This window comes from Camelina sativa, chromosome 16, assembly GCF_030686135.1.
Source record: "Camelina sativa cultivar CO46 ecotype springtype chromosome 16, ASM3068613v1".
NCBI classification, from domain to species: domain Eukaryota; kingdom Viridiplantae; phylum Streptophyta; class Magnoliopsida; order Brassicales; family Brassicaceae; genus Camelina; species Camelina sativa.
In genome coordinates this window covers 2,201,995-2,223,250 of record NC_141895.1, presented here as the reverse complement: position 1 = coordinate 2,223,250, position 21,256 = coordinate 2,201,995, and the positions used below count along the sequence as shown (strand labels likewise).

General features: G+C 38.1%; 4 protein-coding genes across 10 annotated transcripts; 2 read left to right on the top strand and 2 right to left on the bottom strand.

Moving 5' to 3' along the window:
* Window positions 1–65: 65 nt before the first annotated feature.
* LOC104753262 (uncharacterized) lies at window positions 66–2,459 on the top strand. Of its 6 annotated transcripts, none has more exons than XR_015584237.1 (11): window positions 66–340; window positions 433–527; window positions 667–721; window positions 866–1,060; window positions 1,145–1,221; window positions 1,293–1,359; window positions 1,458–1,509; window positions 1,575–1,643; window positions 1,751–1,837; window positions 1,935–1,996; window positions 2,129–2,459. XR_015584237.1 is itself a non-coding variant. In XM_087491052.1 (11 exons), exons 1-11 carry the CDS (start codon window positions 214–216, stop codon window positions 2,229–2,231), a joined length of 1,005 nt encoding a protein of 334 aa, XP_087347178.1. In that variant the 5' UTR covers window positions 70–213; the 3' UTR covers window positions 2,232–2,459. The 6 variants fall into 6 exon arrangements, 5 of the variants coding, with proteins under 5 accessions (XP_087347174.1, XP_087347175.1, XP_087347178.1 ...); XM_087491052.1 differs by having other exon boundaries at window positions 70–340; window positions 1,145–1,222; window positions 1,278–1,359; XM_087491050.1 differs by having other exon boundaries at window positions 76–340.
* LOC104749410 (uncharacterized protein At3g49140) lies at window positions 2,311–6,317 on the bottom strand. The gene is made up of 12 exons (XM_087491033.1): window positions 5,933–6,317; window positions 5,216–5,342; window positions 4,844–5,060; window positions 4,656–4,758; window positions 4,506–4,570; window positions 4,267–4,383; window positions 4,064–4,162; window positions 3,691–3,844; window positions 3,478–3,587; window positions 3,111–3,260; window positions 2,911–3,006; window positions 2,311–2,797 (listed from the first exon to the last, which is right to left on the bottom strand). The coding sequence occupies exons 1-12, from the start codon at window positions 5,967–5,969 to the stop codon at window positions 2,687–2,689; spliced, it is 1,386 nt and encodes a 461-aa protein (XP_087347159.1). The 5' UTR covers window positions 5,970–6,317; the 3' UTR covers window positions 2,311–2,686.
* A 662-nt stretch (window positions 6,318–6,979) lies between these two features.
* Window positions 6,980–13,363, bottom strand: LOC104749409 (clathrin interactor EPSIN 3). Of its 2 annotated transcripts, none has more exons than XM_087491031.1 (14): window positions 13,024–13,363; window positions 12,231–12,324; window positions 12,073–12,124; window positions 11,788–11,867; window positions 11,616–11,694; window positions 11,429–11,512; window positions 11,167–11,312; window positions 10,664–10,957; window positions 10,446–10,487; window positions 10,241–10,342; window positions 9,988–10,148; window positions 9,568–9,806; window positions 8,007–9,447; window positions 6,980–7,930 (listed from the first exon to the last, which is right to left on the bottom strand). In XM_087491031.1, the coding sequence occupies exons 2-14, from the start codon at window positions 12,263–12,265 to the stop codon at window positions 7,350–7,352; spliced, it is 3,336 nt and encodes a 1,111-aa protein (XP_087347157.1). In that variant the 5' UTR covers window positions 12,266–12,324; window positions 13,024–13,363; the 3' UTR covers window positions 6,980–7,349. The 2 variants fall into 2 exon arrangements, with proteins under 2 accessions (XP_087347157.1, XP_087347158.1); XM_087491032.1 differs by having other exon boundaries at window positions 9,568–9,803.
* A 3,866-nt stretch (window positions 13,364–17,229) lies between these two features.
* On the top strand, window positions 17,230–19,105 carry LOC104749407 (mitochondrial import inner membrane translocase subunit PAM16 like 2). Its single transcript, XM_010471033.3, has 4 exons — window positions 17,230–17,481; window positions 18,058–18,145; window positions 18,461–18,594; window positions 18,662–19,105. The coding sequence occupies exons 1-4, from the start codon at window positions 17,479–17,481 to the stop codon at window positions 18,785–18,787; spliced, it is 351 nt and encodes a 116-aa protein (XP_010469335.1). The 5' UTR covers window positions 17,230–17,478; the 3' UTR covers window positions 18,788–19,105.
* Window positions 19,106–21,256: the final 2,151 nt, after the last annotated feature.

Genomic DNA, 21,256 nt, shown 5'->3' with positions numbered 1-21,256 from the left:
ATCTCAATCCCAAGAAGGCAAAAACTGTTCCAATTAAACTGAGAATAAAATAAGGCAACAGCTCACAAAGGAGACACAGCACTCATCATTGAATGTAGAATTTAAAAGTCTCCTCCCTACGCTCTCTCCTCTCTGATCCATTACATTCACCGTAATTTCAAATCGCAGAAACCTCTGCTTCTACCAAGGAGGGTTAAAAGAAGAGAGAGAAAAATGGTGATGGGTGCCAATTTCAAGGAGATTAGGACCAAGAAGACTTTCATTGGTCTTGGTTTGGGACAGCTCCTCTCACTTCTTTCTACTTCTAATGGTTTTACATCTTCTGAGCTCGCCAGGAAAGGTTCAAGATTCTTCAGTTTTAAGCTTATGCTTTGAGGATCTATTACCATTACCCCTGCAACTTTCATGATCTGTTTGAGAACTTGTGAATAGGGATCAATGTTCCAACATCACAAACATTCCTAAATTATGTGTTACTGGCAGTCATCTATGGAGGTATTATGCTGTATCGAAGACCCGAAATTAAGGTCAGTATTGTATATCTCTTCTTGAAAACATTGGTCTCTAACTCTGTGTTGAGTTCCAAAAGCAATGTGTGCCAAACAAAAGTGTCTATATATAGTCTAACTAGCAAGTATTGCTAACATATTATATGCGAAATTGTAGGTGAAATGGTATTACTATTTCCTCGCTTTAGTTGATGTGGAGGCGAATTTTCTTGGTGAGTGTTCTAGCTGATAAAGCTCTTCTTATGTCAAGTTTTTCTGGCTTTTAACCCTTGACAAGTACTCTGTAATTATTCTTCTTTGTGATGACTATGACTATGAAACTAGGAAATAAAAAATCCATTGCTTTGCTTTTACAGTGGTGAAGGCTTATCAGTACACATCATTGACAAGTGTCATGCTACTGGACTGCTGGGCGATCCCTTGCGTTTTGGTCTTGACTTGGGTTTTCCTGAAAACAAAATACAGATTGATGAAGATCAGTGGTGTGGTTATCTGTATTGTTGGTGTTGTTATGGTAGTTTTCTCTGATGTTCATGCAGGGGATCGAGCTGGTAATGGTTTTGAAACTGATTCTTGAGTCAGTCTTCTTAACTGCAGGTTCATCGATTATAGCATTTTAATGATGGTAATTTCAGGAGGAAGTAATCCTATCAAAGGAGACTTTCTTGTCATAGCTGGGGCAACCTTATATGCTGTCAGTAATGCCACTGAGGTAAGCAAGTCCACAAACAAGAAGATGTTGTTATATCGCGCAAATGTAAATTTATTGTTCCTTGGTTATAGGAGGAGACACAGTTGAGTTGATGACCTTTATGGGATTTTTTGGTGCCATTATTAGTGCCATTCAGATGTATCCTTTAGACCACAAGACTAAGAGTATTCTGTTTCTTAGACTCATCTCAAGAAAATTCATAATTCAGCTGTGGTTATTCCTTGACTTGTCCATAGAAGCATATTTGAACGTAGTGAGCTCACAGCTATTCACTGGTCAACTGGAGCTGTAAGTTTCTTGCTATATCCCTTAGCCTTCCAATTTCTGCAAACCAAATTTTTTTGCCGTTTCAGGTTTATCCTTTCCTTAGATTTGCACTCACAGCGTTTCTGTTCTACTCATTAGTCCCGGTCTTACTCAAGGTATGAGACAAAGTTGAAACCATATGATTAAAATCTCCAGCATCACTCTTTGATTTGCATGCCTATGTCTCTGAGACTGTAACATTTTTTGCAATGGGACTTTTCAGACTAATGGTTCAACAATGTTCAACCTCTCGTTGCTCACGGCAGACATGTGGTTAGTTTTGATACGCATTTTCGCATACCATGAGAAGGTTATAGCTTACCTTATATTATAAGGAAACTTTTACGTTTTCTGTCCGTAGAAACCAGCTGATGAGATCCATGGTCATGTATGTATGTTAATGTCAGGTGGATTGGCTATACTTCTTGACATTTGCTACTACAGCTATAGGACTGATCATATACTCAATGTATAGCCTTTTCTAATCTTTCTTCAAGCTAGTACAATATCTGTTCTGCACACATGCCTTCATCAAGTACAATAAACAAACCATCAATGGACTTATTCTTCACCATTTTTTCCTATTTTCAATCTTTCTCAGTAAGGAGAAAGATCTTGAGGAACACAACAGAAGTGGAGAAGCGATTGACGAGGAGGCTGAGTGGAAAAAGTTGGTCGACGAGGATGGTGATCCGGGATCCTAACCACAGCGGATTTTCTCTATGTCATCGACTGTGAGATTAATAGATTATTGCTTCCAGAAAAAACAAAGGAACTTACGAGTAGAGAAAAGTTACAAATTTATCTGTAACCAATCTGTAACAATTTGGTACAACAAAGAGAAAAAGGGATTTATTTGATCTTAATTGTAAAAACGAATGAAGATTTACCTCGTGAGAACAACATTGGACGTATTCTAGAAGTTACTTCAATTGTATCAACTTCTCTTTATTCTTGGTTTAATTTATTTTACTCACTACTACAACGTAAGAGGCTACATCTCCACACAGCTCTAGTACGGTGATTTGAAAGCTCATCGTTATGTACACAAACGTCAGAGCAAAGAACTCGTGCAAGTACCAGACATATCCAGTGGCTAAACAGCTCCTTCTCTGTTTACTCGTTTCTTGGTTTCGTGACTATAATCAGTACCGGGTTTTTAACGATATGCATCATTCAAACTCTCGTCATGAGACTTCAGCTTCCTTCTGCGCGAGCGAGGGAACAGTAGCTGGTGGATCTTCTTCTCTGCTGCCATTTCTGTTGTAGCCTATCACAAACAATGATGAGAGAAGTATTAGCATATCAATTTCTTTATAATTCTGTTTCTTGTTGCAAAAAGGTGCATCTTTGTTTGATGTTTTAGTCTGAGAATCCTCTCACCCTGGTTTTGAAAGGGAAACGGTGAGTTTGGACTTGTGCACCTGCGAAAACTCTCACGTCCATACCAAGACTATCAACACTGATCAGGTTAGCTTCCTGCATGAGATAACCGCAAAGTAGCAGACTGGGTTAGAAAATGTGGTAGCTAAGTTAGAGATTAGTCGTATTGCAGATTATAGTTAGAGACTTGGATACAATACCTCTGCATGAAGACCCTTCTTTTTGCAGAGAGCTTTCAGGGCAATGCTGGAGTTACTTCCCCTGTTGTTGAAGCGCTCTATGATTGCAGAAGTAGAGTGCACTAAGATATCTGGTTCGGCATCTTGAAAATCTTGCAAACTTATATAAGACTGAAAATAGTCAAAGAATCTAGACATCAACGAACAGTGTGAGACCGTGGGAAAATAAAATGAAACACTGACAGGTCGCATGTAAGTCTATGATCGCAAAGCAGCTATATATATTATATGCTACCAATATTTTGAAAAGCTTTTTTCTTCATCCAAATGACCTGAAAATTATTCAAGGGAAAATGGGAAAGAGAAACAGACCAAGGCAAAAACATACCTCTGCTCCATAGAGGGAGAGAAACTCTATTCCCACAATCTCTAATCTATATAGACTTGAACTCATATCGCTATCATCACGTCTTAAACTACTGCTTGGGTTATCATCACCTGAAGATATATCCAAAGGGAGAGAATTGAAGATGTGAAATAGAACTACTCACAAGCACAAAATCAACAACAGCTTTTTGAGGTCAAGAAAATGTGAAAGGACCTTGAACCTCCCAGCTATAGCTATCTCTATCTTCCGAAGTAAATAATCTTCTTATATCGGATTCCTCGTCAAGGAAAGCGGGCCTAAGGCATCCGAGTATGGATACACCATTAGACGGATAGTCCATTTTCCGGTCATAGTCCATGCTAATGGCCTGCATGATTGCAAAGACAAGAGATACCAACTCAGCGACATAGTCAATGCAATGCAAGACCAGTATGTATCAAATATAATGCAATACCAGAGGGTTCGGTTCGGTAACTGTTGCAACGATCCAAATTTATAGACATAATCAAGTGAGCGAACTCTTTTAAATATGTCATTTTAAAAGGTTTTTTTCATCATGCTATTGCAGATTGTATAGATATATAACCTTGGACAGGTGTTTGGCAAAATAAATAGGATGAACTGCGTTGGAGGTATCAGGCATTCCCCAATCGACCGGAATATCTCTAGCTTCAGAATCCATAATCTACTCAAATTCAAAAGTAGATCAGAAAAGACAGTTGTTAATAAGACAAGAGACTTTACATGTTTTGCAAGAAAACTAAGAGAGTGCAAATAGCTTCAACCTACCTCAAAATAATGGTCATCAAAAATAATTTGGTCAAGATTACCAATGTCCGAAATGTTATATTCCTCATGGATCCGTGTGTTTTCGTATCGTGGGACATCCATTCCAAAAAAGGCTTTCTACAAGTATGTGATGTAAACTCCAATCAATAGGTGTTGGACGTTGTGCTTCTACCAAACTAATAAATGTTATCAATTCTGTACATATACGTGACATTCTAGTTGATCAATGACACGCTTACCACTGGATTACTAGCTCCAGGATCTTCTAAGATGTTCTCATCATCAGGAATTTCGAAAAAGATATCTAAACAGGAAAAGACAAAGAAGCTGGTGACAAAGAAAGTGAATGAAAGATATCAAAAATATCGAGTGGTAAATTTAAGACTAACCTCCATACTCATCAATGACATACTTAAATTCGGACCATGAAGTATGATCGTGTGGTTCACAATGAATAGCTCCAGGAAATACCAGTACAGCACTGCTGTTAGCCTACAAGTAAACAAGGGAAACCATGATCTTCATATGCAAACTCAAAATAGCAAAACCCCACATTCTTCTATTTAATATGAAAAACCTCGACAGTAGTCCTTGCTACTTCAGCAGGAGAGAGTTTTGTCTCCTGCACTCTTTTGGACGGCTTCAAATCTTCTAGAGGATGATAGCCGTAGAAAGATGAATCAGGAACCGAATCAGAATAATCAGCAGCAACAGAAACTTTTGTGAGGCCAAGGTCATGGCCACCGGATGAAACATGAAATGCTGATCCAAAAAAAGGAATCTTGCATCTGGAACTGAATAGGTGAAAACACAATAACAATCAGGAAGATGATAATAAGATTCAATAAAAAAAACACATTAGAGATAAATCAGATAATCAACAAAATTGGCCATCTGCACAGACATCAATAGACATACATATACATATACGTGTTACTAAAACTAATACCTTAAAACAGAGAGATTCGCAGAGCAACATCTATCAAAAACACGACTTCTTGTGCTGTCGTTTCTTTTGTAAGGCATGGAGGAAGAGAACTCATCCGCGTAAGGTTGATGGCAATGAGATGGACCTCCTAATGAAGAAGACACACAAAGAATGTTCAATGCCGCCACCAAATTTACAGAAATTAAAAACAGATGGAAATTTCAAAAAGAAGAGAACTTTGAAGTGTTAAATGATCAGATTTAAAGATCTCTAATTAATGACATTAACATCTGATTTCCCCAACAACAAACAAAACAAAACAAAAAAAAAACAAAACTTGACACAGAAATAAAAATTCCCAGGTCTTCTTCTTCTTGTTAAATTCAAAGCAGAGAAGGCTAAACGCCAAAAAAAAAGTCAAGGATTAAGGGAAATAATAAAAAGATTTGAAGAAAACAATTAGAGAAGCCAGAGATTAACCCCAGAAAACGAATTCACGATCGAGCTCTCAAGAACCAATCAAAAAAGAAAAGAAAAAAGAAACGAGTTTTGCATCAATCAGAGCCAAAAGGAATGCTTTTTAGCCTTTAATGAGAAGAAGGGTTAATTTAATTCGTCTCTCTCTCTCTCAGCCATGCACTGTATCTTCTACAACCAACTTCAGATTAGTCAATGAACAACAAAAGAGGAAACCAGAAGGAAGAGAGAGAGATCTCAAAAATTGGTGAAGTTACGTACCGAGAGAGAAAGAAGAAGCAGCAGCCGCGATCACCATGATTTATACACACAAAACAGAGGACCGGATCGGAGAAGCTGAAATCTCAGCCGCCGTGAAATGTCTGTCAATCGTAAGTACTCGTCGTACGCCGTAATATTCGCCGTCTTCGTGGCCGTCGTCGCTGATCACGTTTTTGTTTGGTCGTCTTTTCTTATGTTTACTGTCGCATCTCTCTCTCTCTCTCTCTTCTAATATTAAAATTTTTGCCAGACTTCAGAAAACTTTCAGCCTTTTTATTATTATTATTTTATTGTTTTGTTTTGTTTCCTTTTTTGTCGTAATGGCAATTTTGATGATTTTTCTATTTTTCTTTTTTATCTATTTGGGTCAGATCATGGGAAAGGTTGTTGTGGTTGGTATTTTTCTTATGTTTGTTTTATGGAAATCTCATATTTCGTTATCTTTTTTTCTATCTCAGAAAATAAAGAATAATTCTTTTTCTGTAATGAATAAAAATGATAAATGGATGGATATTCTTTTGATTCTTTTATTTAATGCTCATGATAAACTCACATACGACCAATTGTGAGTGTGACTTCTGTTGTGTGTGTATGTCACATCAGTTTAGTACGGTTTAGCTGGTTTTGTTTGGTATTCTCTGGTTTAGTAAACCTGGACGAATGAATATGAATGGTTCAACTAGATTTCGTTGGCGATAACGGTACCAACTTTTTCCAAGTCTCTCTCTCTCTATTCTTTTTCCTTTGAAGACGTTGGCAACTACTAACCACCATCTAGAATCATGAAAATTCTTCCGAGGACTTATACATTCGTGGGAAACAAAATGGTTTAACTAGATTCTTTAACAATCATATCATACATATTATAGATTATGTTCTATTTTCTTTTGTAACAGTTTTGTTCTTGTTTATCGAAAACAAATCCACAGTTTTACAAGTACATAGTTTGGTACTAGTTTTCTTTTCTTTTTTTTCAGATATTTTGCACTTTTCTTTTGGCTTTTCATAATCTCTCTGTTTCACGTTACCAAACCAACTAGTATAAACTATTGAAAGACTTGTTTTATTGTTACGTGAGTGGAAAATGTATTACAGAAAAGATGTATAATACCAAAAAATACATATGTATATTAGCGTAACCCGAGTGAAGGTTTGTGCCTATCTCTCTCTCTCTCTCTCTCTCTTTACCCATTACAAATTTCCTAACAAAAACTCAAATCGGTCGAGAATTATTTTTTTTTTTCTTTTGTAAAAACAGCCGAGGTATTAATCCAATAATATGACTGACCCAACCCCCAAACTTACCTGAACCGACCAAAAAATTTACAAATCCAGGTCCAATGATTGAGTTCTGTTCTTGGATCTTTTTTTACTATCGTGATGAATTGAATGAGGGTAACTGTGATTGGCTCGTATCTTACCGGTGGTAACCTCCTCCATAAGGTTGCTGCTGCTGAGGGTTGTAACCGCCTTGACCCATCATCGGATTGTAGGCACCGGTCATGCCTTGTGGTGGACCAGGAGGAGCCATGCCCATTCCTTGTTGTGGTTGCATGGGATAGCCTTGACCGTATCCGCCCATGTTCATCCCCATTCCCATGGGATAGTTTTGGTTTCCCATGGGCTGGTTGTGGTTCATTCCCATGGAATGGTTTTGATTCATGCCCATGGGGTAGTTTTGGTTCATGCCCATCGGAAAGTGTTGGTTCATGCCCATGGGGTGGTTTTGTTGTATTCCCATCGGATGGTTTTGGTTCATACCTCCGTAGCCACCAGCATTCATCCCCGTCGGCATGCTTGAGCCTACCATTGAATTCGTCGGAGGTCTCATAGCACCTGCACCTGCACGGCCTAATCCAGTACCAGATCCCATGGCTTTACCCATGTTGATAGTTGATGTTACTTGCTGTTGTGCGGTAGTTGGTTTCTCTAGTCGTTTCTCTTTCCTGTTGATCGCCTCAAAGTCCACTCCTATATCTGCCAATGGATTTGTTTTGGCTGCACAGTAAACAAACGACGTTAGAAATTTCGTAAACGCTTTATGAATTAGGAGACTGCATATTACAAGACTTACGTCCAGAAATGTTGAAGTTAACCAGCCCTCTGCTTAATGTGTCAGCCCAGATTGTTGATTTTGGCTCAAACTTTTTCTGACTTTGAGGAACAATCTCAATTGCTCCTGTTAAAGGTGTGAGAGATGGTTGAGATGCTGAAGTCTCCAAGGAACTTAGTCCAGCTGGCGCAAACATATCTCCAACGACATTGTTACTATTCCCGTGCGCTGCAACAGGTCCAGATTGAGTTCGTTGTGGTATATGGGACGGGACACCATGAGCTTGTTGTGTCACACCATGAGCTTGTTGTGTCACACCATGAGCTTGTTGTGTCATGAAGTTTCCACCATCAAACTGACCAGCTGGTGCATTTGGTGTAGTAGGGTAAGGAGTTTGCGAGCTTGCTGAGGGGGCAGAACCAGGTTGGTGCGTATCTCCGACGACATTGTTATTATTCCAGTACGCCGCAACAGGTCCAGATTGAGTTCGATGTGGTACATGAGAAGGGGCACCATGAACTTGCTGTGTCACATCATAAGGTTGCTGTGTCATAAAGTTTCTACCATCAAACTGACCAGCTGGTGCATTGGGTGTAGTAGGGTAAGGAGTTTGCGCGCTTGATGAGGGGGCAGAACCAGGTTGGTGCATATCTCCAACAACATTGTTATTATTCCCGTATGCCGCAACAGGTCCAGATTGAGTTCGATGTGGTACATGAGAAGGGGCACCATTAACTTTCTGTGTCACATCATAAGGTTGCTGTGTCATAAAGTTTCCATCATCAAACTGACCAGCTGGTGCATTGGATGTAGTAGCGTAAGGAGTTTGCGAGCTTGATGAGGTGGCAGAACCTAGTTGGTGAGGAAAACTCTCACTTGTTGGGTGTGGAGATAAACCAGGAGTATACTGTGGAGGTTGAGAATTTGCTGAACCTGCATAGCCTGGCTGTTGCGTGAAGCCTCCATTGTTGAATTGCATACCTTCAGGATGATTTTGCGAATGGGAAACCATGCTATAGTGTTGTGAAGCTTGACTAAACGGAGTTTGTCCTGGCATGTTTGGATCTGTAAGTGCCGCCTGATGATGATAACTTTCATAGGAGTTACCGTTGGGAGGAAATTGAGATGCTGGCACTGTTGAATTTGGTTGTGGAGACAGAGAAACTGGCGGTCCAGATGGCGGGAGAATGCCAGCAAGAATATCGATTTCGCTCTCCGATGTATCAAACTGCTCTTGAGGTAAGACAGATGAGTTCGGTGGAGGTTGCATATTTTGAACGCCAGGTTCATGATTGGGTACAGCTGTAAATGCTTCCCCAAAACCAAAACTATGCCCATTGTCAGGATTTGAAGTTGGTGGTGTGGGCTGGAAAGGCGCTCCAAAACTCTGATGTTGGCTTGGGTCAGTGTCAGCAGAAGTGATGGCTTTGAAAGGAGATTCACCAAATGGATCATCAAAAGACTGCACAAAGGGCAAAGGATAAAGACAGCATCCAGTAGGGTTTCCAGCTGAACCCAGTAACATACCCAAGATAAATACCATTAAATAAACGTCAAACATAACTGGTTAGGCCCAGTATACCTGAGTTGATGACTGAGAAGTAGAAAACGATGGAGCTGGACCAGTGTTTGGTTGTCCATTGTTATCAACAGAAGTGGAATCAGATGTTACAATAGCCAAGGGGTTCGGTGAAAATACATCTGAAAGAGAGCCAAGCAAATCCATTTCAGCATTATTTGGGGCAGGCATGGCAGAAGTAGAAACCACTGTGGGTGGGCTAGGTGCAGGAGCCGAAGCACCAGCTGTAGGTACACATGCTGCTGGAGAAAACATGAAGTTATGTTATACAATGACAACACTCAGATCAGAACACAATCCCATACGTCCCAATAACGTACTTTAAGTCTATAACATTTCTAAATATCATTTATCAGTGACAGTGAATTCTTATGCTGCTAAGGAGTGTTAACTAGGAAATTACAAACATGGAGAACTCTGTACCTGAAATTGAACCTCGTGGATCAAATTCATCAAAAGACTCAACATGCTGAGGAGGTGATCCGTTAACAAAACCAGCAGTTTTGTTGTCCACCCTGCTGTTTTCAGCAGAAGGCGAAGCTGCAGCTGCAGGAGGAGCAACTTGTGGTGTCTCTCCACCATCCCTTGAACCAAGAAATTTTACAATGCATCATCATCTGAAATCAGAACAGGTAAAGAAAGGTACTTCTCAATTTTCAGTGAAGAGAATTGTCACCTTTCACTGTATACAGGGCTCCGTGATTCAATGACAGCTTCTTCATAACTAGGTGGGGCAGCACCAATATTTTGTTCAGAAAACTTCCTCTCCATCCCCCCTCTATCAAATTCCAAAAGTAAGAGATAAGCACTGACATTTTTTTTCCACACTGCCAAATACAATTAGAAAAACCATCCAAAATTAGTACGTATCTGGAAATTACCTCCCATCTTGAAAATGATCATCAGCTCGTGCACCACTGTCCCTACAGGATGAAGAGAAATGTTTCATCAAATTTCTGGTATGGTGCTCAGAACGAGATTTTTAACATCAAGGACATCTAAGCTACTACACATCCAGGTATTGTTAGATTGATCACCTAAAAGAATTCCCTAGTTCTTCGGTTCAAAAGAGGGGGATCAAAAATTTAAATCAACATACCTTGATGACGATTGGCCATCATCCTCAATAGGTCGTTCCCTGTCTGAGCTCCTACCTCTTGATCCATGGTATTCATCATCCCTGTTACTATCTCTTCCATCTCGGTCTTCAGAGTCTTTAGAATAACGATCTCCATCACGACTATTTCTATCATCATCCCTGTAACCATATTCTCTCTCTCTCCCATAACTACTTCGTTCTTCATCTCTGTCTCCATATCGGCCTTCGTAATCATATTTGTCTCCATATCCTCCTGACGGCTTATGCATCCCACCTACTGTTGAGTTATGATACCTATTGTACGAAAATGTCAGGTTTTGGGAAATGTGTTGCCTCTCTGAGGAAAGGTTTTTTAAGAAACAGACGCTCATAATGCTGAAGGATTGCATATTCATGAATTTGCTACGCAGCATAGATAGCAATTATGATCCTTCCTAGGCATCAATTTTAATCAAAAAATGTGCTTAAATTTGACCCATTGGAGAAACAAGAAGCAGACGTACTTTTCTCTGTTAGCAGCAGCCTTCTCTCTGACCTCCGCTACTCTTTCTTTGTCATTTACCAACGCCACAAGGCTCTGCGCCTTCTTCCTGACATTGCTACCTTGATCTTTACCGCTGGAATCAATATACTGAAAACTGGATAATATCTGACACATAAAAAAGGGATAAACTTCATCAGTAAGAATACCAACAGCTGAGATACCAAAAAAATATCTTGCTGAATACATCCAAAATAAATGACTACTATGTATGTAGTCATTACCGAAATTTGATATGCACGTTCTTTAATCTCTTCTATGACACGTTCCGATCCATGGCCTACCAAGTACTCCAAGACCGTCAATGCCTGGAGAGTAGAGAAGAAATAACCCAGTAGAGATTAGTTTCATTCACCACCAAAGCACTATAAGTATATCAAAAACAAAGCTAGGCCTACATATTTCTTTTACCTTATAGACATGCCGCCAATTTTTTCCAGTGTCACTAAGACGTTTCCATAGCACTCCCATGGTCAGCTGGTATTCATGGCTGCATGAGAAATAAAAAAAAAACATATATAATTCATCCATAAGATGATAATATTACAGAAAAGGAGAACATGACAAAGGTACTTGTAATTACTAATTTCTCGAAGCATGCGCAATGTCCGCAAGAAGTGATCCATGCGGACCCCAAGACTCATTGCTGGTAGCATCTAGAACCTGAACAAGAAACAGAAGTGCAAATATGAGAGTCAAACGAAGTGAAGCATATATGGAAAATCTCATATAAAATTCCCTAATAGAAGCCGGCAAGGAGTGCAAACCAAAGATAAGCTTCTCTAGTTATATAATCCAACCTTGACAAAACTTAAATTTTAAAAATTGACAGACTCAATCATGAAAGGCTAAAAACAGCAAGGTTTACCTTTTGTTCAATTCCAGGTACTTTAAGCACTTTCTTGTTGACACCTCTCTTGCTACAAAGCAATTGGATGAAAGAATTTATAAGGCATCATCGAATAAGAAAAACAAATAGTCCACACATGGATTAACAAGATGAATTCAAAGTAGTCCAATCCTTACAGGTCTCTGACAGTTTGACCAAATGCTTTCTTCATATCCAATAGTGAAGCAGTTCTTTTTTATATAGGGAATGCGCTAACTGCACTTTATAAACCTGTTCACAATGTAAAAGAGCTCTCAGTGTCAAAATGAAGCATCAATCACCAAAAATGGTAAAAGAATGAGCCATCTGAAAACAAAATTCGTGTAGTTTGAAACTGGATAGAATTGGAAAACATGAACTCACAAGAAGAAATCAGCAATATCACACATTCCAATATGTAGGAGACCACAAAACATGAGTATAAAAGAAAGCTTAATAAACAATGAACTAAATTAAGCAACCTTTAACACATAAACATACAGAAATCACAAAAATAAAATCAGCATAACGATGTGATCAATAAAGTCATCCTAATATGATCAACCTAATATGTACATCATATCTTAAGGCTATAGAAAGAAAAGATCCACCGCGAAACAAACAAACAAACAAAAAATCTTCAAATTGAACACCCACCGACAAATGATCAAAAAAGTCAAAACAAATTCTGGGTGCGGAATACATTTCGGATTCAAATGGGGAAGAAGGAACAACATTGAGAAAAATGCAGCTTCTAAACATCATGATTTGAAATTTTTTTTGATTGCGTGATTCGGAGATTTTTGCGATCGATCAAACGAAACAAATGACAAAAATTGAGCTGAAGTTATCTAAGAACGATAAACTCAGATCTACAAGGAAATCAAAACACAATAACCGTAAAACATGAATCTGATTATCTCACGACGAACAAACAAAAATCAATCGAACCTGCTGGCTGGGAAAGGGGAAAAATGGATCGCGGATCTGTGTGAGGAATCGAGAGAGAGAGATGGGGGGAGAGGAAGAAACGGGAAGGAACAAGAGAAAAGCTTGTGCGAGATGGGTTTCTCAATTCATCATCCATCAATCATCCATCATAGTCATAGCAGCCCAAAATTTGGGAAGCAGAGATTAAAGGATAAATAAATAAAGACAGCCCATTTAACACGCAGAAATTTCAGGGATTTTTTAAATATCGTTCATTCCTTTTTTTAACATCATGAGATTTGAGAAGAGAAGAAGAGTTATTTACTTTTTAATTTTTGGGTTTAGTGAATTTAATTACTTTGATTAGAACGATTGAATCTGTATGTATATATGTATACTTTCTTCATTGTATTATACGATATAAAACGATTTATACATACATGCACTTTCTTCCCTGTCTCAATTTTATAAGTTCACTAGATATTCATCCGCGGTGTACCGCGAGACTATTTTTTTTATAAAGTATTTTGTTAGTAGTATAGAATTCTACGTGTATTAAAAGTAGGAATGTTATATCGACTGCTAATACTTAACTATGTAGATTTTGTTCATATATTTATAGAAAAATAGATGTTATAGTCATAAAATATGAAAAACCAATAAACTAATTGACATATGGTTCAACCGGTACGACTAATTGACTTATGGTTCAACCGGTTCGACTAATTGACCCGTGGTTCAACCAGTCCGACTAGTTGACCCAGCAACCCGAAAGACTTCCGGTTCACCTTCCGGTCTGGTTTTAAAAACATTGTCGTTTATTGATTAGGCCGATTGTTTAGGAAATGTATGTATTGAGAAAATATTGTTTTGCAAAATTGGAAACTTAATATTAATTAAAGTAATTATAAACTTAATACTTAATGTTAAATGGAGTGATTCCGATTGTTTTGGAAATTTTTTCAGGATAGGAAATCTTGTTTCTAAATATCAATACTTAATATTAATTAATTAAATAAAAACAAATTAATAATTAATACTAATGGCATGCTTGTAAATATGTTGCAACTCCAAGGATTTATTTGCTATGTCTCCAAAAATGTATATATAGATTAACCCGCGGATTTATTTGCTAATTAATACACCGCGGGCTATTTTATATATATATAAAAAAAATTGTTTTATAGATTAACTTCTTATATAACTAATGTTTAATTTGTATTTTTTAAACATCGACAGGATTCCTGGTCCCGTGTGCTTCCTCTCGAAATTCTGGTCATCGAACTTGGCCCCATAGATCGACTCGCCGCCAGTTTTGTTCCCGGCTGTGAAGTCTCCTCCAGTTTATGATTAAATTTCCTCCCTGGCACATGAAATTAGTCATACGATAGTTAGTTATAGTTAGCTTAACAAAAACAAAAAGTAAACGAAAATTAAAAAAAAAACAGAGTGAAAGTGAGAGATAACCCGATTGCAGTCGAAAATGGTTTTTATAGACTTGCAGAAACATAAATTTCGGAGTGAATAATTTGATTTTTGACTTAAACTTTTAATTTATTGCTAAAAATTTTTAGATCACAATATTAACAAAAGAAACTAATAGAGATATATTAGGAAACAATATTTATAAATTCAAAATAATCTAAAATCGAATATCTTAAACCCAATTGGTAATAAATTAGATATTATACGATAATGATTAAATATTGATAATTTTGGTAAGTAAAGTTACTAAATAATAGGAGCGAAATTAGTAATAAAGATTGATTCGAATAATAAATAATTAAATATCGTAATTAAAAGGTTGGTAATCGGATACTAAAAATAAGGAAAGTAGGATCTTCGTCACTCTATTCTTGATCCGAATCTATTATTCCTAAACCGATTAATATTAGTTTCTTAAACCGATTAATTAATAATTAATACAATGACAGTGTTGTAAATAAGTTAGAACTTCAGTAATTTTTTCATAAATGTTTCTGAAAATGTATATATAGATGGTTTCTTTGTTGCATTATATACTCTGCACAATTATATCAAATCTTATGCAATCAAAAGCAAGGTTTTCCACTAGTTGCTAGTTTTTTTTTTTTTTTTGACAGTAGAGTACAAGATTGGCTCAAAGGAGCCAATACGAAGGAACATTGTTTACATAGGTAACTAGGTGCAGAACAGTGCAAACACGTCGCGCCAGATTATCCGCTTTACCATTCTGAGAGCGAGGGACATAGACTAGGGAGAAGGAGACAAACTCCTCTCTATCCGCCTGGATGTCTTCCAAGTAAGGTGTAAAAGCTGGCCACTCGGAAGGCGAAGACACCATCTTCACTAAGTCAGAGCAGTCGGTGAAGAAAACGACAGATTAATTATCCGCCCCAATCATGCATCGCATATCCCAGATAAGGGCTTCAACCTCGGCATGAAGAGGAGAGAGACTGCAGCGAAGATTGGCAGCACCCATAGTGGGGGCATCGCCCCAAGGCGACGTGCAAAACCATCCTCTTCCCGCAAAAAGATCTGTTGCTTTCCACGAACCATCAACATAACAAACATATCTTGAGAAAGACCTAGAAACCCCAAAACTCACCCTCCCACAGGGGACCGTCGTACCGGCAATAGCCGGTGTTAAGACCATATCATCCGTCTGAGCTAGAGCCCATGCTTTTGCCTCATCCTCCGCTAACCGCAAGATGGCTAGGGAATTGGAGTCCAGATTACTAAAAAGTTTATCATTCCGGGCCTTCCAAATATACCACAAAATCCATGGAAAATATTCCTAATTTTGAACATTTGGGAATCTCCAGAAAAGAAAATCCATATTTGTGAAAATTGAGGCCGAGGGGAAGACACCTTGAGCCGTCGGAAACTGCGACAAGGCCCAAACCTGGCAAGCTGGCGGACATTCAAAGAGGGTATGATTAATCGTCTCCTCCCCAATACCACAAAGCCCACAGGTAGCATCACAACTCAAACCACGTTTCCGTAGATTAGCTGTAACCGCCACACAACCCGAAAGCACTTGCCACATGAAGTGCCGAAGTTTTGGAGGACACTGAATTTTCCACACAAAGGCTTGAACGGGCACCAAAGTCGGTCCAAAAATCTTCGGACCGACAGAAGCTATCAAGTTAGAGCGAAGAGTGTGATACCCTGATTTAACCGAGTATTTAACAGACTTAGTAAAATGCCATCCCAGCAAATCCGGTTTATCTGGTTGTCGTAGTGGTAAAGCAGATATTATAGCCACATCTTCCGGCACAAACGTAGCCGTAAGTTGGACCATATCCCAGGAATTGGAACTCCTGTTAATAAGATTTGTAACACGGAGCATAGGATCAAAAGGTAACCCCGTACTCAGTGCTGGTCTCGGGGTTTGAGCAGGGATCCATGGGTAAGTCCATACAGAGATGGTCGCACCAGATCCTACCCATTTAATAAGTCCTTTATTAACCAGAGAGCGATCATAAACTATACTTCGCCACCCATAAGATGGCGAATAAGATTTAATTGGATCCAATGGATCAGAATGTCGATAGTAACGTCCTTTAAATACCCGTGCAAAAAGTGAATCTAGAACGATGATTAAACGCCAAAGCTGCTTTGCCAGCAAAGCGGTGTTATAATCATCCAGACACCGAAAACCTATACCCCCTGCATCTTTAGCATGACACAGTTTATCCCACGCCACCCAATGTAACCCGCTGGACTGTGCAGATGAGCTCCACCAGAAATTAGAAATCACAATCGTCAATTTCCGCGTAACCTTCTTAGGCAACCGAAAACATGACATGACAAAAGTAGGCACCGTTGTAGCAACAGATTTAATCATTATCTCTTTTCCGCCCTTTGATAACAGTCTAGCCGGCCATCCACTTGCACTTGTTTGCAATTTGTCCTGAACAAACGAAAAAAAATTCGTCTTAATCCCACCCAAACTTTCCGAAATCCTTAAGTAAAATCTCATACCACCCAAATTTGTGATCCCCAAAAGCCCTTTTAAAACTTCTCCCAAATTATTATCCACAGTATGACCTAGTTGCTAGTTTTTATGTGGATAAAAATATTAGGCTGAATATTTTCATAAATAAACTCATACTAATCAATTTTAAACCGAGGACTTTTAAAACCGAGGACTCTCAGTAGTAGATGGGCCAAATTTATCTAACAGCCCAAGCCCATAAAAACACGTGTTGAGTTTCTCTATTGACTAAATTAAAAAAATGACCTTGGGCATCAATCCCCTGTTTCGTGTTGGTCCTCCGTCTTCCGTGTATCTATCTACCTCAACTTATTGTTATTACACGAACACGAACAACAGAAAGAGAGAGAGAGAGAGAACCCTAGATTCTTCTATTAAACTTCCTTCCAAGTTTTATCACTCTCTTCTTCTTCCCCCAACGAAATACGAATCCCAACATCGTTCAAAAAAAGATAATTATCTGATTGATTAGTAATTCGATCGATTAATCGGCTGCCATGGTTGGTTTCTTCTCTTCCTTTTTTGTTCTTTTTTTTTTTTGTTTCTTCTCTTCCCTTTTTTTTTTTTTTTTTCTATCTTGCCCCTTTGATCTCTTGAGTGGTTGTCTTCTGATAAAATGATTGATTTTAGCATCATTTGTTAGATTATTTTGTCGTTGATTTGTATGAATTCGAGAGATTGATTGGTTCTGTGAATTGGTCACCCAATTCTTATTCAGCTGATTTGCTTCATTTGGAGATACTCTTGACATATTTTGTGATTCATATTCTTAAATTTAGGATTTCTATTGCTGCAAGCTTTTTTCCTCGTTGTACGATTGATTGGAATCTGTTATCATTTCTTTTGTTCTCATGTATTAGATTTGATCAATCAGGAATAGATGTCTGAATGTATTAAAGTATATTGGCGATGTATCGAATCCGTTTTTTTTTTTTTTTTTTGCATATAGTAGTAGTGGCTTAAGGCATTTGCTTTGATGAACGTTAAGCAGGCTTGACTTTGGTCCTTTTGTTTTCAAATTATTTCCTCATCCTTGCTGATCTTAATTCTAATATTCTCATTTCTTGCTTTCACAGGCTGGGAGAATACTTGCAAATTTGATTGTGATGGGTTCTGGGATCATTGGTCGTGCTGTCTTTCAAGCCTATCGTCAAGCACTTGCAAGTGAGTTCCTACACTTTCTTTTATATTACCTTTTTAACATCATTTTTGATTGCTTTTCATGAAGGCTTGCTCTGTTTAGGAAGATCTGTTTTTTTTTTCAATTGCTAGAATGGTCAGAAGTTTCATGTTCATGGTGACTAGTGATTCTGGTCACTCCTGTATATGTTCTTACAATTATGAGTACGGTTTATATGTTTCAGAATTCAATTTCTCTCTTTCACACTCGAGTATTATTGAATTTGTACATAAGATAAAGGTCATCATGTATCTATACGAAGGGACGCCTATCTTACCCGAGAATCTTTTCTTTTGCAGATGCGTCTAAAACTGGCGTTGCGCAAGAAGCAATGCAGAATGCAGTACGTAAAGCAGGAAAAGCCATCAATGAGCAAGAGGCTAGGCAAATTCTTGGTGTGACTGAGCAGACCTCTTGGGAAGAAATATTGCAGGTAAACATTTCTCTTTCATCACAGAGAATGATTTTCTCGATCTGATTCTGATTTGATTTGAATGCAGAAATATGACAAACTGTTTGAGAATAACGCTAAAGCTGGGAGCTTTTACCTTCAATCGAAAGTTCTTCGAGCTAAAGAATGTCTAGAAGTTGTGCACAGGAGCAAAGGCAACGGTACACCTAGTTAAGAGCTTATATCTTCTTCCTTTTTTTTACAGATTCAGAACACTTGCTCTTAATGTAAAATTAAGACGATTTCATGGTTCTTTGAGATGATGTGAAACTTATAAAACGGCCATAGTTTTTGTTTTTTTACCTATTAATTTAGTAATAACTAAGACATGCTTGCTCTGGTCAATTGATCAGTGTCAAAGAACCTCTTAAAAGTTGAAACTAGAATGGATTGTTCTATGTGTGTATGTTGTATCCTTCTCTCCTGAGAGAAGATCTGTTTAAAGGCACTGTCTGTAATGTATAATATATAATAAGATTACTTCATTACTGTATTTGAGTGGCTGAGTGTGAGAAATCTGAATCTCGCAAGTGTGACTTGATCATGGTTTGGCTATATATCCCGGAACTCAACAGACTTATTAAAGTTTAAGTCGAGTTTGGTCTGAAACAGTTTTAGGGCCGACCGAGTTCTGAATTTATAGAACTTTTAGTTGAGACTGAAGGTGTAGTCTCTTAAATTTTGCATTTAGACCGAAGTAAATCTATACAAAATAAATTCCTATGCACAACAAAGAACTTACGACCCAATTTTGGCAATCTGAGTTGACGAAGCTAAGATGAAAACGTGAAAGGAGATGAGTAGGCCTATTGAAGTAGAAGCGAAGTGGTTCGTCTTGAGAGAATCGTTGTCGTTGAGTGAAGTATGACCGATCCCATCAGTTATCTCGTCTCAAATTATTAAAAGGTTAAAAGATTTAAAAGAAAAAAAAAATTGAATGAGAGTAGACAGACGATACGATGCCCTGGTATAGTAACTTGATTATACCGTGGAGGAGAAGAAATATGTACTCAATCCTTTTACCAAAAAGATCTCCAAAATCTGAAGACTTGACAACACAGCACTCAGAAAAAATATCCAGCATTGGAACTCACCCATCCCACAGGCTACAGTTGCCAAAAATCCTAATTTTCAACTTTCACTTCACTTTGGCTATATATACCTCTGAATCCGGTTTGTTCGGAAGTACATAAAAACTCAACAGTTGTGTGGTTCTGGTGATCTCTGCTTCAAGCTCAAGTAAGCTTCTCCTCTTCTCACGGCGTGTCTCGTTTAAAATTTTAGACAGGAACATTTGTTTTGGTGTTTCTCTCTTTGTCAAGAATCTAAACTGAAACTTAAAGATCGTGTAGAAGTAGAACTTGCAACCGGTTTTGATATTGGTAGTGCTGGATCTTTTTTGTTATCCTTTTTGTTGTAATTCTTACTCAAGCTCATTTTCTCTGTTCAGATTGCAAGTGGTGTGGTCTGTATTCGAAATAAGATGAATCTTGATTTCGACGACTCAAAGTGTATGCACTCTGGAGTGAGAAGACAGGAGAGGGATAAGATTCTTAGACATTTTACAAAGCGCGTGTACGTTGGCTTTGTATAATAATGGTCCCTTGAACCGATTCGCACTCAAGTGTTTTGATGATGTTGGACCAGCTCATGTCATTGGTTGGATAACCAATGTGTTGAAACGTCGTGTATCAGAACTTGTTCTGGATATCTCTTCGTGTTGGGAGTGGCCTATGTCTGCAGCTATTGTTAGATGCGATACAATGGTTCATGATTTTTGGGTATCTTGCTCTGTATCTAGCACAAGCCTCAAGAGGCTAACGTTTCGTTTTAACCAAATGTTCTTTGAGAATCACAAGAGTGTGTCTTTTGATACTCCTAATATCCTATACTTGGAGTATTCTGATGTTATAGCGGACAAGTATCCTAAAGCGAATTTTGATTCGCTTCCACCCACAACACTCAGAGACGCTCTTCTCTAATGGCGGCGACGAGACCGAAGAAGGGAGCATCCACTCTTCTTTCATCGAGATAAGTAATTTTGTGAGAGAGAGAGATAAAGAGCCGTGTTTGTAAGGGCGACAGACGAGACCATAGAAGAGATAGATAGAGAGAGTTGTGTTTGTAAGGGCGACGCGTATAAGACAATGATGGTCTTCCCCTAATCAATCAATTACATGTTCCTTGTCACAGAGTGAGATGGATTTGCTTTATAAAATTTTCTCTTTTTTTCTTGCTAACAATTTATTTAGATGTGTGTGTGGGATAGAGACTCAGACTTTCTTCTCGATGTTGCTTCTTTAGACTGACAATATCTAAATAAGGGTTTATTTTCTTCGCAGGGTTTGAAGATGGTGATGATGATGATGTATTATGACCCAACATGCAGCACTAGTGTAAAATCCTTTTCTTTGTATTCTTTTGATTGATGGGTTTGTTTCTTTTGAAAAAGGTTTGAAGATTTATCCACGAAGAGTCTCGTTGATGGTAATTTAACTCTTGCTTATGCCTAACTTAATTCAAAAAAATCAATCAAACATTGGAATTAGAAAACAAAATTTGTTTAGCTTTTTCTTTGTGATGCATCGTCAAACATATGAAAACACTTTTTCTAATTTTGACTCGACCTTTTACAATTTTGAAC

What these genes read in the sequence shown, in the direction of transcription:
- LOC104749409 (XM_087491031.1), bottom strand. Translation starts at nt 12,265, where the DNA reads ATGAAGAAAGCATTTGGTCAAACTGTCAGAGACCT. An exon ending in GCGCATGCTTCGAGAAATTA is followed by an intron (nt 11,695 to 11,787) that starts GTAATTACAAGT and finishes TTTCTCATGCAG; the next exon opens with CCATGAATACCAGCTGACCA. An exon ending in GATCATTTTCAAGATGGGAG is followed by an intron (nt 10,343 to 10,445) that starts GTAATTTCCAGA and finishes GGAATTTGATAG; the next exon opens with AGGGGGGATGGAGAGGAAGT.
- LOC104749410 (XM_087491033.1), bottom strand. Translation starts at nt 5,969, where the DNA reads ATGGTGATCGCGGCTGCTGCTTCTTCTTTCTCTCTCG. An exon ending in TAGCAAGGACTACTGTCGAG is followed by an intron (nt 4,759 to 4,843) that starts GTTTTTCATATT and finishes GTTTACTTGTAG; the next exon opens with GCTAACAGCAGTGCTGTACT. An exon ending in TGTCATTGATGAGTATGGAG is followed by an intron (nt 4,571 to 4,655) that starts GTTAGTCTTAAA and finishes TTTCCTGTTTAG; the next exon opens with ATATCTTTTTCGAAATTCCT.
- LOC104749407 (XM_010471033.3), top strand. An exon ending in CTATCGTCAAGCACTTGCAA is followed by an intron (nt 18,146 to 18,460) that starts GTGAGTTCCTAC and finishes TTTCTTTTGCAG; the next exon opens with ATGCGTCTAAAACTGGCGTT. An exon ending in CTTGGGAAGAAATATTGCAG is followed by an intron (nt 18,595 to 18,661) that starts GTAAACATTTCT and finishes ATTTGAATGCAG; the next exon opens with AAATATGACAAACTGTTTGA.
- LOC104753262 (XM_087491052.1), top strand. Translation starts at nt 214, where the DNA reads ATGGTGATGGGTGCCAATTTCAAGGAGATTAGGACCAAGAAGACTTTC. An exon ending in ATTATTAGTGCCATTCAGAT is followed by an intron (nt 1,360 to 1,457) that starts GTATCCTTTAGA and finishes ACTTGTCCATAG; the next exon opens with AAGCATATTTGAACGTAGTG. An exon ending in TTCACTGGTCAACTGGAGCT is followed by an intron (nt 1,510 to 1,574) that starts GTAAGTTTCTTG and finishes TTGCCGTTTCAG; the next exon opens with GTTTATCCTTTCCTTAGATT.